Source organism: Nestor notabilis, unplaced genomic scaffold (genome assembly GCF_000696875.1).
Source record: "Nestor notabilis isolate BGI_N333 unplaced genomic scaffold, ASM69687v1 scaffold20329, whole genome shotgun sequence".
NCBI classification, from domain to species: domain Eukaryota; kingdom Metazoa; phylum Chordata; class Aves; order Psittaciformes; family Psittacidae; genus Nestor; species Nestor notabilis.
The window spans coordinates 2,549-17,995 of NW_009945422.1; the positions used below are offsets into that span (position 1 = coordinate 2,549).

The 15,447-nt window shown below is 39.0% G+C and overlaps 1 protein-coding gene across 1 annotated transcript in view; it reads right to left on the bottom strand.

The window, feature by feature from the left end:
- Positions 1 to 5,108: 5,108 nt before the first annotated feature.
- RTFDC1 (replication termination factor 2 domain containing 1) overlaps positions 5,109 to 15,447 on the bottom strand; it is a gene marked incomplete at its 5' end in the record, with an annotated part of 27,247 nt that continues 16,908 nt past the window's right edge. The window contains 4 exons of the mRNA XM_010022875.1: positions 5,109 to 5,486; positions 7,924 to 8,016; positions 8,107 to 8,161; positions 12,227 to 12,340. Coding sequence (XP_010021177.1) covers positions 5,302 to 5,486; positions 7,924 to 8,016; positions 8,107 to 8,161; positions 12,227 to 12,340 — 447 coding nt within the window. The remainder of the gene's footprint in view (positions 5,487 to 7,923; positions 8,017 to 8,106; positions 8,162 to 12,226; positions 12,341 to 15,447) is intronic.

Here is a 15,447-nt window from a genome sequence, read left to right on the forward strand (position 1 = left end):
GAAGGGGTTGTTTTTCACCAACTCATACCCTCAACTTTTGAGAAAACCTCTTGGAGATACCACAAGTACCACACAAGGGCTGAGTTCTGCTGTATGGGTTACAAAGAGCTGTTAGGGCAACATTTTAAAATGGGAATTTCATTTTACTCAATGTCATAACGAAATCGGCTCTTCCCCCCAAAAAGATCTGTGGTCAATCTGCAAATTGAATTCTGTCACTGACCTGTAAGAGATATTTTAATCCACATGAAGTTAAATGCTTGACAAAACCACAGCTATGAAATCGTTAGCAGTACCTCCACACTAACTGGGCAGTTGGATGGATATTTAGATTTAAATCCTGGCTTACAGGCAGAATTCCCATAAGTTGCAGATGGATTAGGATTCCATCCCTCTTGCTCATTTTGAAAGTTGGTAAAGTCTAAAATGCAGGAAAAAACCCAACTCAATTATAATTTCTAGCTGTCAGGAAGGAATTATATCAGTTCCATCTTAAAGAAGGAAATCTGCACTGTCTAGCAGTAATCAGTTCCATATTTGTGAAGCCTTCCAACAAAACCCTTTTTGTCTATGATCCGTATTCATCTTGGACACACTGATTTCAGACCCTCTGTGATGTATAAACAGCCCTTTTATTTTTAAATGCAACTAAGAAACTATTTGGCAGGGCCACTGCAGTTCTGAACCTGGAGCAAAATATACCAACTGCAACTGGCATCTGGGCTGCGAAGCAAGCAAGACAGGACACTTAAAGACAATTGTGTTCGTTCAGTTCAGCTAAGAATACGACATTAATAAGAAATATTTTAATGTTTTAAAGCGAACGTTAAGCTTTTTTTGGGTCAATTTCACAGCCATGTGATGAACTCATGGCATGGACCTTGGAAACTGAAGCCGAGAGGTTCCGAGAGTCCAATAAAATCTTCCAACCATCTGAGCAGATGGCATGCATTTTCCCACTGTACGCCTCCCAAACTCTATTCCCATTAGGGAGAAGACAGTCCTACGATTACTTCTAAAAAAAAGAAATAGTCAAGGGAAATAAAATTTCACATATACTTACAGAACAAACTGTCCTTTGAAGCTTACTATTCACTAACTACAGTTTTATCCTCAGGATGTCACAATTTCAGTCTTTGCAGAAAAGATACAACATGTTCCTCCTCTTCAAAAGTCTTCCCAATGGCTGTTGGAGTAATGCTTTTTGTCTGAAGGATTTTAGTCTAATTTTCTAGAGATTCAGGGCTGCTACTTGTACCAGCAATGTTATAAAACATTGTTTAATTTCAACTAATATTCTCAGAGATGTAACACCCTTGAAGACACACTGGTTTTAGAGGTCTTGCAGAAATGAATGGCTGGAGAGACGAGGCCTTCAACAGCAATGTCCTTACAGAGGGACAGGCTGCAGAGCTCAGTGCTATCCACCACCAGGCTGATCAGCACATACCTCCAGCCTAAGTGCTCGTAAAAACACACTGGGCAGAGCTGACAGTACTAGAACATGGTGAGGTCAGAAGACATGCAAAGAATGGAGGTTAGGGAGGGAAGGAGGGAAGTCACCTTTTACTGCAGCGTGCAGGAGCCAGGGAAAAGCAATCTGCCCCAAACTCACCTTTGTCAGCTCCAGAGTGCTCATCATGCAAGATTTAGTGCTTACTGTCCTCTGCAAAGGCAAAAAGCCAAAGCACCAGCACCTCTGTTCCTCTTTGCAGGTCAGCCCATGGTGCAGGAGAGCACAAGGTGGTTTGTCAGCTGCAGGAGGGCATTGAGGCTGCTCTACCACACCTGATCACTGAGGACAAGGAGAAAGGGTAGTTTTTGGATACCCCATGGAGCAGCATGAATCTCACATCCCAACTGGTGTAAGCAGGGACCAAAGCTGTAGCACTGAACACGGACAGTAGGGTGACCTGGCTAAGTGTGAATGTGTCAGATTGAGAGGTACCGATATCAGGACTGAACGCTCAGCAAGTGTGCAGGACAACAGGCAGTTCACAGGCCTGTAACAGGACACATGTCTGTACAGTATACACCCACCGTTTGATTACTGGGCTATGCGAAGGAAGTTGTTCAATTTCAGTCCAGTTCCCAGTGGGCAGGTTCCACATCACATACACACACATAAAAAAAATTCCCCCTATTATACAACTGACACTAATTGGATCCTTTTTAAGCTCTTCAGAAGGGAGGCCAAGGCTTGAACATCATGGAAACAGAATTAACTGTTCTGCGAACTCCCCAGAACACAGACACATGGATGCAATGCTGTGGCATCTCAGAAAATATAGATTTCAGATTCTAAGACTTCCGCAGTCTTCAACTTTCACCAACATTCAAATTCACCTATATTAAAAGAAAATTAAATTGCCCTCCCCCACAAAAAGCAAACCACAACAAAGCAAACATCCTGCAGCAAACTATTTGCTTGAATCTATTAAAACTTGCCAAGTCAACATTCCAATCTCAACTGCCTGGCTGAGCCTGCCAACAACAAAAGTGTCAGTTTTTTGCTCCTCTATTTTACATTAATAGATGTAAATGTAAAATAATGGTGGTGATGAATTGCATTACATGCCAGCAATGTACCACATTCCTTCACAGCTGGTTTTTGTAAAGGGAAGGAAAAGACTTCAGTAGTCACTGACAACTCTTCTATAAACCATAAGTATTTTAAGAACTGCATCTGCATTCAGGATGGCAAACTCCCAAACAAAATCCTATCCAAGTGGCAGAGCACGAACTACCAATTCCGGATAATAAACCCAAGTGTGTATGAGCAATCCATACATTAACCAAATCATGGTAGTCATGAACTTATTTTAATATATGAACCAGTCAGATTGAAAGAAAGAAATCACTGTTATTTCCTGCCCCAACGAGCAGGAAAGCCTGTTCCCAAGTCATCAGGCTGGACTTTGCCTAACACATTATCAAGAAAAGGGAAATAGAACTGCATATTATGTTGTGTTGTATTCTTTAGCAAAGTAATAGCTTATTGCAAGAATTAAGTTAATTCCTCTTAGGAACACTGATTTAAATAGAAGAATAATACATTCCTATAAAGCACTAATAGGACTTTAACATGTATTGTCAAAACAGAATTAGACTGCAAATGAAGGCCTTACTACAGTATATCTTTTAGTGTAGTAATTTCATTATCTGCAACTAACTAATAAAGGTTAATAATGAAGTGGAAAAGAATACAGAACAAGGAGAACAAAGCTGATTATCAGACATGTACACAAAGCATGACTGAGTGCTTCCTGGAAGCTCAAGTAAACCTCAAACTGTTTGATGTGATGTATACAGACATTCCCATCTTTGGAAACCAAAACTGCTTACCACCATATACATTCTGCAACAAGCCAATTTTTAATTATACCTATCAAAATAATAATAAAATCCTAGCATTCAACACACGTGAATCATGGAGACCACCTACACAACTGTAAACACAGCATTTGAATCTGCAATTCACTATTGCCAATTAGAAATTGGGACAGTTTTAAACAAATTATGAGGATAATAAATAATTTTCACACACAAAGGTAACAATGTAACATCACGCAGTGGTTTTACAAGCCTCCTACTTTCTGCATTTCTATTCTGGTTAGTTTGTGCTAAGATTATAAAAGCGTATTTCAACAGAGGAAGAGAGGAAAGTGAAAGGGTTCCATCCCTTCCTCTGGTCATTTCATGTCATTATTATAGGATTCAAATATTCAGCTGCTATGGAACTGCTATGGAACAGTAACATTTAAAAGAATTCCTGCCTTTGAAAATAGCTAAGAATACAAGGGGCAAAGGAAAGCCGATAAAAAGTTATTCTGTTGTAGCACTGACCAAATAAGCACTTGTCTATCAGTTCAACTGAACATGAAGCATTATGGTCACACAACAAGTGCAAGTTTTATTTAAATCAACATCACAGGGATCAAAAGCATAAATATAAAAGCAAAACTGAGTGAGTACTACACTCAGCATCTTCCTGTAACGAGCAGTTGTTGTTTCCTGGTAAGAGTTTTATGTCAGAAAATAAACCAACGTGTCCTACAGATATGAAAGCAACACATTTCAGTTGCCTGCAAAATGCAAGAGAAATGTTTGCAAAAGCTAACCCAGCCTGGCAGGGTTCCCTCCATCATTCACCAGTGGATTCGACTCCCCTGACACTGGTGCCCACTTGTTTCTTCCTAAAAAGCCAGTTAAGATCTGCCTGTTCCTGTTCTGTCACCACTCATTTCTCTCTCACCCTGTGCAAATGCTTGTATTTCCACGTAAGCTGTCAAATTCAAAACGGCAAATTGCTCCTCAGAGTTACACAGAACCTTACTGTTTCAGCAGAAGAGTAAGGAAACTCATACTTTTGTTCCATTGTATTCTGATCCTCTGAAAAAAGAAAGCTCAGACCTGATAATTCTAACTTTAAAACACACACCCAAAAAGAAAACCCCCAAAACCTTTTTGGGAAAAACCCAGCCTTGCTATCGCAGGCTCATCTTTAAAGATAACGATTTACAAGGGAATACTTGGTTATTAAAAACAGCTTACAACAACATGTACAAGAAGAATGCTGTACAAACATTTTCATTATTACCCTTTTATGTATTCCATCAAAAGGCAAATTACTTGAAAATACTTACAGAACCTTTAAGAAACATACACTAGTTCTACCAAGTTAGGTGTCAGAAAGTTCAAAAAAATGTGAATTTCTGTACTAATGCATTGAAAACTGTAATTATAGTTGCAGCAAATATCAAACATAAAGCAGAAATTGTTTCCTGTGAGGGTGGTGAGAAACAGGTTGCCTGGAGAAGTTGTTCAAGGTCTGGTTGGACTGGGCTTTGAGCAACCTGGCCTAGAGAGGAAGACGTTCCTGCCCGCAGCAGGCAGTTGGAATTGGATGATCTTTAAGGTCCCTTCAAATCCAAATCATTCCTTGATTCTATGATAATAGAAGAGGACAGTAGGCAGATCCTCTTCGCCTCACTCTCACTACTGAGGACACTAGCTAACTGTCAGAATGACAGTGTCCAACTAGGGGAAGAAAAATTTATGTGCAGACAATCCATTTTAGAATAAGGTCTGCTGATACAACACGGGTTCTGGTGATCTACTTCTTATTTAACAGAAGTTGCAACTAACGCAAGTTTGTTAGTTATCCGTAAGTTTATAAACAATTTCCAAACTGAGTAATCCCAGATAACATCAGATTACAACAAAAGTTCTCTATCAGTTACAGAAAAAGCCTTAGGGAAGAAAAGCAGTAATGAATGTTACAATCAGGCTCATCATTTTTCAGAAGCAGTATGCTGTGTGAGTAACCCAATTGGAACACTCTTCCTTTGAACGTTTTGCTGAGCTGTGTGATGTAAAAATAGATTTGTATGCCTCAGACTTCTCTTCACTGTCTGCAATGGATCTCTTCATAGCAGTAGTAGAGGCCTTATTGACTTTTCCTGGGACAGATGAATTTCCATTATCTGGTAGAGAAAAAGGAGTAGAATGAAGCAGGTTTAAAAGCTTACAACTGATAAAAGTATTTAACTAAAATGGAAAAAATAATGCATAAGGAGATTAAGTATATGCATTTTTCAGGGCTACTGCAAATATATTCCATAACTGTACTCAACAGCAAACATGTTCATAGCTTTTAGAATTTATGCTCAAAATGCATTTAGAAATCTCGGAGAGAGAGGAATTCTTTCCTATTTGTGTAAATCCCTTGCACTATAATTCAGTATTCACAACATTTATTCCTCTACGTGAAAAATGGCTCTAAACTGTCATCTTAAGAAACATGAAAGTATTCCACTACCCTGAAGTATTGTTTAGAAATTAGCTATCAAATGGCAAAAGCTAAACTTGTGACATACTGTCTCCAGGGAATCCATCTCCTCCCTTTATTCTTTGCAGAGTCATTTATGATGAATAACAATGGTCTGCATAATTTTATATTTGGGATAGGAAAATGCCCATCCCTCTGTTTCTGATACAATCTCTCTCAGTGTATTATATCTCTTGCTACAACCTCCCCCCAAACCTCTTTCTTAACAAGTATTTAATCTTCTCCAGCATTGAATGACAGTATTTTAAAAAGAACATGCCATCTCTTGCAAAGAAATGAGTACATAAAAGTCTGCAGAAACTCAACATATTTACTTCAACTTTGGCACAACAGCATGTAAAGAGCTAGTAGGAAGCCTGTCTGAAAATACACTTATCTCTGATTTCTGCATGCAGTCATAGGAATTGTATATGCAATCCTAAATCATCACAGATCAGACCCTTTTTATTTTTGGAGAATGCTTTTTTTAATGCCACCAACAGTTGTCTGGAAAGAATTACCAAATATTGGATTTGAAAGAATGAATATGCACGCTGCAAGTCCAGAAACCTTAGGGTACCATGTTCACAAATTAATTCCTATGCTACTGGCATTCCTCAATTCACAGATTTTCCTTTATTTTCCCTCTCTCCTCTTAACCTCTTGCTGGTCAATATAACTGCTGCCAGAAACATAAACCAATGACCTGACATGTCAAAAGGTGTACTACTTTTTCTTTTACACTCTTGGAAGACAAAGATACATAAACTATTATTAGAATTACTAGGTTCTAAATATCCAAGAGCAATTATGATAATCTGGAATGCAATATTCTTAGAAGTCTATCCTTTGTAAGAACGGACAGAAGGGGGCAAGTAAGGCACTTCTGATGGAAAATCCCCCAGCTTCTCACACAGTTTATCTACAGTTCATTGTTTAAATATTCTCAGATTCTTCAAATTGAATTTTTCTGTGACTGTTATGTACATGGTTGAATACTCCACATGGAAATCTCATATTGACTTTAAAAATGTACCCATTCCTACAGTTCTGTATGAAAACGTTGAAGACATTAAATGACATAAAATATGTAATATCACAGAGAGAGGGCATCATCCTTTGGACTACAGGACTGCCAAGTTTACTCATAGCTGCATGAGGTACCAGAGGTCCATCAGAACATCCCAAAGTTACATTTCACTGCAAATTGACAGCTAAAATGGAGGACTAAAAGTATTTTAACACACTTCACTGAAATAAACTGCTGTAACAGATCTCTTGACCACTTGTACTTCAGGAAAACTACCAATTCTCCTCACACTATCTCCTAGCTAATAAAACAGATATACCAAACCCTCAACTGTGTGAGAAAGAATCTCTAATCTCATTCACTCAAGTTGGTTCCCACCAATTTAAAGCAATATTGGAATGACAAAAACAAGAAGATCTGGCTGGTTTCACAGTGAAAAAACCCCAAATCACTGTGGTGAAAAGTATTTATTATTTTTACTAGTTACCTGCATCACTACAGCACTTGCCAGTCACAAGCACAAGCAGAGACCCTGTTGTCTTAGGACTATAACAAGAAGTCAGTCCCTGCTCTGTAAATTATTTACTCAGAGTATAGGATGGATGATAGACAGCAGCTGGGATGAAGGCAAACTGTGTAGAATAAGGAAAACCAGACAAACAGAAGCCCTTATACACTTTCTGTAGAGTCAGTGTTGCAGATTTCACATATTTTAAAGCAAAGCTACAAGAAAGACTTAAATTGAGTACAGCTTCTATTGAACAAGGAGATTGTGCATGTTCACGAGGCAACTTCCTACTCCAGCTTCGCCAGGCACACTTTCAGGACAGGCTTTTGAAAAGGGGGGTTCTCTGAAAAACTGAGCCATGACATCATGGCTCCCTTGAAGATGTGAGTTGACCCTTTATTACTGAGAAAGATAAAAAATAAAAGAAGTGAGAAGGCAGCTTCTCGAGCTATGGTACAAAATGGCCAGAGAAGGATCTTTCCTGCAATATTTTTTTTCAAAGCAGAACTATTTTTTTGCCAGATTTTTCAAATTTAGATTAAAGAAGACACCAACCTGAACTTTTGGTGAAGATAATCTGCCTCTTTTCCCCAGAAATGGAACTGGGACAGTCCTTTCCGTTCTTAGCCCTTGATGGACCTGGAGAATCTATGGGGAAAAAAACAAAAACAAAAGAAGAAATCATGAATCTGCTCCACAACTCAGAAGGCTCCACAGAATTTGGAGCTGTGACTTTACCTTCAGTGGTATCTTGCTGAGAAGCTGATTCTTCTGACTTGCATTTCTTTGATTTCTGAAACAACACAAACAGAAATCTGGTAATGTACTGAAAGGATATATAATCCCAAACTTGTATTTGATAGACACACAACTTCGGTTGTTACATTTTCATGTCTTGCATATTGGAATTCTTCCTTCCACCATACTGATCCACATTTCTGGTATTATTTCTTTATGAAAAAATAGTAACCTTGGGAACCTTGAAGTTACCTTAAAGAACATTGTGCAGGCCAAAAGTAAACTGTCTGGATACAGTATTTTGGTTTGTATGCTTTGCCGGGGAGGGTGAGTGTTATCGTTATGGTAATCTGACGCTCTGAACCCGCATGACATGGGGGTTCAGACATTAAATTGCATGACATTAAACAGAACAGTTAACTGGAAACAACTTAAGAAGGATATGGAGCTGTTGGAGCAAGTCCAGAGGACGGCCACGAGGATGATAAGGGGGCTGGAGCACCTCCAGTATGAAGACAGGCTGAGAAAGTTGGGGCTGTTCAGCCTGGAGAAGCTGCGTGGAGACCTCATAGCAGCCTTCCAGTATCTGAAGGGGGCCTATAAGGATGCTGGAGAGGGACTCTTCATCAGGGACTGTAGTGGTAGGACAAGGGGTAATGGGTTTAAACTTAAACAGGGGAAGTTTAGATTAGACATAAGGAAGAAGTTCTTTCCAGTGAGGCACTGGAATGGGTTGCCCAAGGAAGTTGTGAATGCTCCATCCCTGGCAGTGTTCAAAGTCAGATTGGACAGAGCCTTGGACGACATGGTTTAGTGCAATGTGTCCCTGCCCACAGCAGGGGAGTTGGAACTAGATGATCTTAAGGTCGTTTCCAACCCAAATCGTTCCGTGATTTTATGATTTTCCAACTTCAAAAAAAAATATTAAAAAATCAAAAATCAGAATAACCCTGCATCTCATATCCACTTAATTTCACTTAGTTAATAAAAAAATTCCTCCTGGATAGCTTTCAGTAAGTGGGGCCTTTGTTGCACAACTGCTTGGGAAGATGCAAACAGTTAATCTAAAAATTTTAAAAGCATCTATGGACCAGATTTTCCAAGCTAATCTATATTTGTCCAGATTAAAACACACAAAAACCCCAAACAACAGCAACAAGAATCCCATTAATGGCTTTGATGACATAAATGCCAAGCTGCAAAAGAAAGCTGTATTAAAGCAGTCATTGGCACTGCTATTACAAAAGATGACTGTATACATTCAGAATGATGTACACATTTCAAGAAAGCTACACAAACTCAAAGAAAATAAATTTAAATGTGTTATAAAAATTAGAAGAACCTACGCTGCCGAGAATATGGTTAATGCTTGAGGGTAAAAAATGCTATACCACACGTTGCTGCAAAGCTTAGCCAGAAGGTGGTGGCAGAGGGTTGCTATTCCAAAAAGCAAACTCCTGGTCCTCCAGTACACACGGAAAACCTCTTTTCAGAGTGCTTCACAAAGAAAAGTTACCTCCAGTAGCTGGCACCTGAATTATGAGATTTTTTTTAAATACATGTATGCATATATATTATGTAGAAGTAATACATATTATACATATTTCATTATGATATGACATAGTTGAGCTTGAATAAATTTTTACACTACTGCAAGCTGTGTCTTCGTTATAACTTGCATCATGAGTATGAATAAAAGGAGTTTGTACTTCATGATCCAAATACAGTTGGGTTCCCTTAGACTGCTCTCCTTGCTGAAAGAGGGAACTGAGGAAGATACCTGAACAGCAGTGCCAACAGACCCAAAACTAGAAACTGTCTTCCAGTATCAGGACCGGAGCTCCCAGATCTTGGATTAAAGTGAGTGGTGCCAGTGAAAGCAGAGAAGACTGGTCCTAGATGCAAAAACATCAGCTTGTGCAGCAAGGCATGACAGAATTGCAAAAAATCACAGGAACTTGAAGATGAAATGCAAGAGGCCTGCTGAGAGATTTGCAAATACTGTACCTGCCTGTACTGTAAGTCTCCACTGAACAAACAAAAAATATTTGCATATTCACCCACGGCATATAGAGCCCCAAGACCAAAGCATGATTTCCTTTTGTCTACCTCCATGAGTGACTATGCCAACACTGTAAAAGACAATTGGACACTTACATGGTACTTCTTTGTTGTGCGTAAGCTTTGTTCCAGCTTTCAGACTATTCTAAATTACTTGAACCAAAGCTGTAGGTGCTTTGTTAGGGCTACCTTCCTAATGAAAATTGAGTGCAACCAACCACTGCTTTTGGGGCTGATTACTCATCTACTGAGATCTCCAATATTCTATCAACAAATTATCTGTATAATTCTTTCAAACATTTAACTAGAAAGTACTGGGGAAAAAAACCCCACAAACATCTGAAGAGGCAGCATAAGAATTACAGTACTGCTTTTATGCCAAAAGCTATAGGATACTAAATAGAGAGGCAATAAACACAAGAGGAAAAAGAACAGCAAGATTTCTATGGGTAACCATTCTTTTGTTGTATTGCCCAGGCCTAATGATGCTGTATTGATGTATAAAGACCCTATGATGCTGTCGTGGTTTAAGCCCAGCCGGCAACTTGGAACCACGCAGCCGCTCGCTCACTCCCCCACCTCTTCCTTCCTCCCCCCACTCCCGGAGGGATGGGGAGGAGAATCGAAGGAATGTAACTCCCACGGGTTGAGATAACAGCACTCCAGTAACTAAGGTATAATACAAACCACTACTGCTACCAATAATAATGATAAGAGGAATAACAAGGGAAAAGGACACAACCGCTCACTACCCGCCGACCGATACCCAGCCCGACCCGAGCAGCGATCTGGGCCTTCCGGGTAACTCCCCCCAGTTTCTATACTGGGCATGACGTGCTGTGGTATGGAATAGCCCTTTGGCCAGTTTGGGTCAGGTGTCCTGTCTCTGCTTCCTCCTGGCTTCCCCTCCTCTCTGGCAAAGCATGAGACTGAGAAAGTCCTTGGTCAGAGTAAACGTTACTTAGCAACAACTAAAAACATCGGTGTTATCAGCATTGTTCCCAGACTGAAAGTCAAAAACACAGCACTGCACCAGCTACTAAGAAGGAGAAAAAATGACTGCTGTAGCTGAACCCAGGACAGATGCGAAGGAATTATGTGCTCACAGGGAAGTAAACAAGTATTTGTTTCAAAACAATCTATGAAAACATTTGTGTGCCATCTAATCCTACAGGCGGGTAAAATCAAGTGCAGCAATAGGGGTGAGCTGCTCAACCTCCATCTAAAATCTCCATGGCTGAAAGTGTCATATTCATGCTCTTGAGATTCAACCAAATCTGTCTGCACTCTGGACAGTGTCAACACTCAAGTCTTTGCTTGCTCTGTCATCCTCCAGAGTAGCAATGCCAGTTCAGAAAAACACAGCAATGTTGAAAAAAGTCCCTTATGCAGAACTTCCATTTGACAGTACAGTACCAAAAACAACTACTACTTCAGAGAGTAGTATACAGTAGAGCATCGAGTAGATTGGCAACTTTATTTTCATGGCATTTTGCCTCATCAGATTGAAACCAAAAATAAATGAAAAGACCTCAACACTGTGGTAGGAAGTAGCATCATCAGTAATTACCCAGGACTATAAGAACCACAAAGCATGTAAAAATTTCCCAACAGTGGTCTTACAGAATCAGACCAGGAATGAACATACCCCAGTATTGTTTCTGACATTGGCCTCAGGGGATACTTTGAAATCAAAAAACTAATAACCTGCCATCAGGTTAAGATTTTGCTCATTACTAGAATTAACTAATACAAGCTCTCCTTATTTCAAGACAGACCTGAAACATAGCTTGCATTGAATTCTGTGATCTTCATAGCACTACACACTGCTTGCTAGTCAAAAGACAGTTTCAGTACATACAACTTCAATAAGCTATTAGCAAAATACACACACAGTTCCATTACTTTTAAAAGTAGCACTGAAGTACAACACAGCTCACTAAGTAAACCCGTCCTTCCATCTGCATAAAGGTTAGCAAAGCTATGCAATCTAAGAGCAGACTGCATTACAGGCAAGAATTCTTTCAATTTTGTTTTAAACAACATATAAAAATACTACCTTTTCCAATTTACTTTTAAGTCTTCTATTCTCCATCCTTTTCTTCAATACTTCCACATCTTCTTTATTGCCATTAAGGATAATCACATCTTCCTCTTGAAAGGGAACACCACACTTCAAGGGAAAAAGAAGGACAAAAGTAGTATTATTTTTAAGGTCTGTATGCTGGCTAACCTTTGTTAGAATTAATACTGTGTTTAAGCTCTCCAAGGAGATCTCCAGCCCTTCCACTTGCCGCTGAGTCTTTTCCAGTAGTTCTTTCTGTTTTAATACAGTCTAACACATCTTCTCACTTAAAACATCAAAGGGAAAATCTCAGTTGATTTTACCACAGAGCAAAATAATAGCAATTGACAGCATTCCTCTCCTTGAAGAGTAGAATACTCACCTTACTAGTTAATCATGAACTTTTGATAACCAATTTAAAAGCAGCTCATATTATCAATCTGCACAGCAAATTCTATAAGAAAAATATATAAGAAAATACTTTGTTCTTCTCCAAAGCCCTATTCCATTAATATTGAAAACTGCATATTTATTTCATTATCAGCCAACACTTTTAACTATTATTTTTCTCTTTAAAGGAAAGGTCCCATTCCATCCATGCATTCCTTGTTTTACTAGAATAAAATGTACAGTGACTAGATTAAACAAAGTAGTCCTAACTACAATCTACTCAATTTTCTGAACCCCATAGGTGAAACCAAAACACTAAAGTACTTTGAGATATTTTTTTAGTTATGAATGCGTTTCATGAAGACCTAAGTGTTATGCCATGAATTTGTCTTTCAACTTCTCAACACAAGGAACAACAACCTATAGGAGCAGTTTCTTTACACTGACTCGGAACAATGCCAAAGGTGTTATTCCTCTAGATGCAGAGCAGACAGCACAAGGGAATTTTTCTCCCCAACAGCTAGACAGCAAAACCTGTTTTCTTTGGATTTTTTTATATATAAATTATTTTTTTTTAAATGACTCTGCGGATGAAAAGGGGTCATAAAAGCAGCATTATTGATTAACCCAGCCTTGCGATCTCACTGTCATTCATCTGACCTATTAAACGCTGTCAAGTTTCAAAGTATATTTATAATTAATCTGGATAATGCATGTAATGTGGTTCATGTAATTCCCCATTTGCTTTCTGGTTGAAGACACAAATGTTTCACCATGCACATTTTCAATCAGTTGATGAAGCCAGTACATTGAGTATAATGTTTTCTAAGATCTCCATTTCTTTTCTTTTTTGTTATTTTGTTAAATCCAGAAGCTTTCTGTTAATCTGGATGATTAGTTAATAATCCTGCCTCTGTCATTGCTCTTCTGCTTTCTAAACAAAGGTTTGCAGTAGGAATTAAACAAATGAAAGGACATATAGACAGGACTTCGACTGCAGTCTGTGGTGATGAACACATTTATTTAAATGAACATACTCATTTAAAAATTAATTTGAACACAAGTGGTCAGTTTTGCAAATTTAGAAAGATTGTTCCTTCAGATTAAAGTCTTCTGGGGTTTATGTTTGATATCACAGCATCTACCTTGCTGTACCTTGTGTATATTGGAACATTAACAATATATGAAGGTACTTGCTGTAGTTCCTTGATGTTTCTGCAGCACCCCGAATAGAAGATACTTCTAAATGAGACTGAACTTGGAAACTACTCAGGAATGGACAAAAACATTAGACCAGCAGCTTGCAGATCTGAATGCAAGATTCGATCTGTAATTGAAGAATCCCATCTGAAGGAGATGCTGAACAACCAGCAAGGTTTTTGTCTAAAAGGCCTTCCAGAGTCCAATTATAAAAGTGCATTCAGAACTGTTTATATCTAAATGGCTTAACATGCTCACATCATGGAATTAAAGGCCGTGCAGTATGATCAAAGTCTCCAAAGTCTGACTCATAAATTTATGTACCCTACATATTCCATGGGTATATACATACACACATACTCGTCAACTTAAAAAAAAGTAAACAGAAAACAACCCAAAGATGTAAAATTATAAGATTAAAGGTATTATGAACCATAAAAGACATATTAGCTTTGACATAATATAATCTTTTAAATTCAAGCTAGTAAAAGAGATAGCTAAATCACTTTTTCAAATAATGAAGACTTAAATTTCTAGTCATTTCAATCTGGTAGGATAGTTTCTTATCTTTCTCAGAGAATAAAACATACAACTTTTTTTTGTAATAATGAAATCTTAATTTAAGGTGATTTCCTGAATTCTGAGGTTTACTTTTGTTTCTTAAGTTTCAGCTACATAAAAAAATAATTGTACCTTATTTCTTGAGGTAAACTACTTTTGACAGTGAATTTAGGGTTTTTTTGGTACAGCATCTAAGATGTAGTTCCATCCATGACTACTCCAGTCTTAATACAAATAAACAGGCAATTATGTTTTCATATCCAGATGTTTACAGTAGTATAATTGCTGTGGTTTAAACCCAGCCAGCAACCTGGAACCAAGCAGCCACTCGCTTCTCTGCCCCCTTCTTCCTCCCCGCGCTCCCGAAGGGATGGGGAGGAGAATTGGAAGAATGTAACTCCCGCGGGTTGAGATAAGAGCAGTCCAATAACTAAGGTGCAACACAAAACCACTACTGCTGCCAATAATAATGATAAGGGAAATAACAAGAGGAGAGGACACAACCGCTCACCACCCACTGACCAATACCCAGCCCAACCCGAGCAGCGATCTGGGCCTTCCAGGTGACTCCCCCCAGTTTCTATCCTGGGCATGATGTGCTGTGGTATGGAATACCCCTTTGGCCAGTTTGGGTCAGGTGTCCTGTCTCTGCTTCCTCCCAGCTTCCCCTCCTCCCTGGCAGAGCATGAGTCCTTGGTCAGAGTAAACATTACTGAGCAACAACTAAAAACATCGGTGTTATCAGCATTGTTCCCAGGCTGAAAGTCGAAAACACAGCACTGCACCAGCTACTGAGAAGGATAAAAAACGACTGCTGTAGCTGAATCCAGGACAATAATATTTGACAAGCACAATTTTTGACATTGTCACCCTACTCAGACATACAATAGGTCAAACAGTAAATGGTAACTTGGAAGAAGAGAAGCTGCGTGGAGACCTCATAGGAGCCTTCCAGTATCTGAAGGGGGCCTATAAGGATACTGGGGAGGGACTCTTCATCACGGACTGTAGTGGTAGGACAACGGGTAATGGCTTCAAACTTAAACAGGGGGAGTTTAGATTAG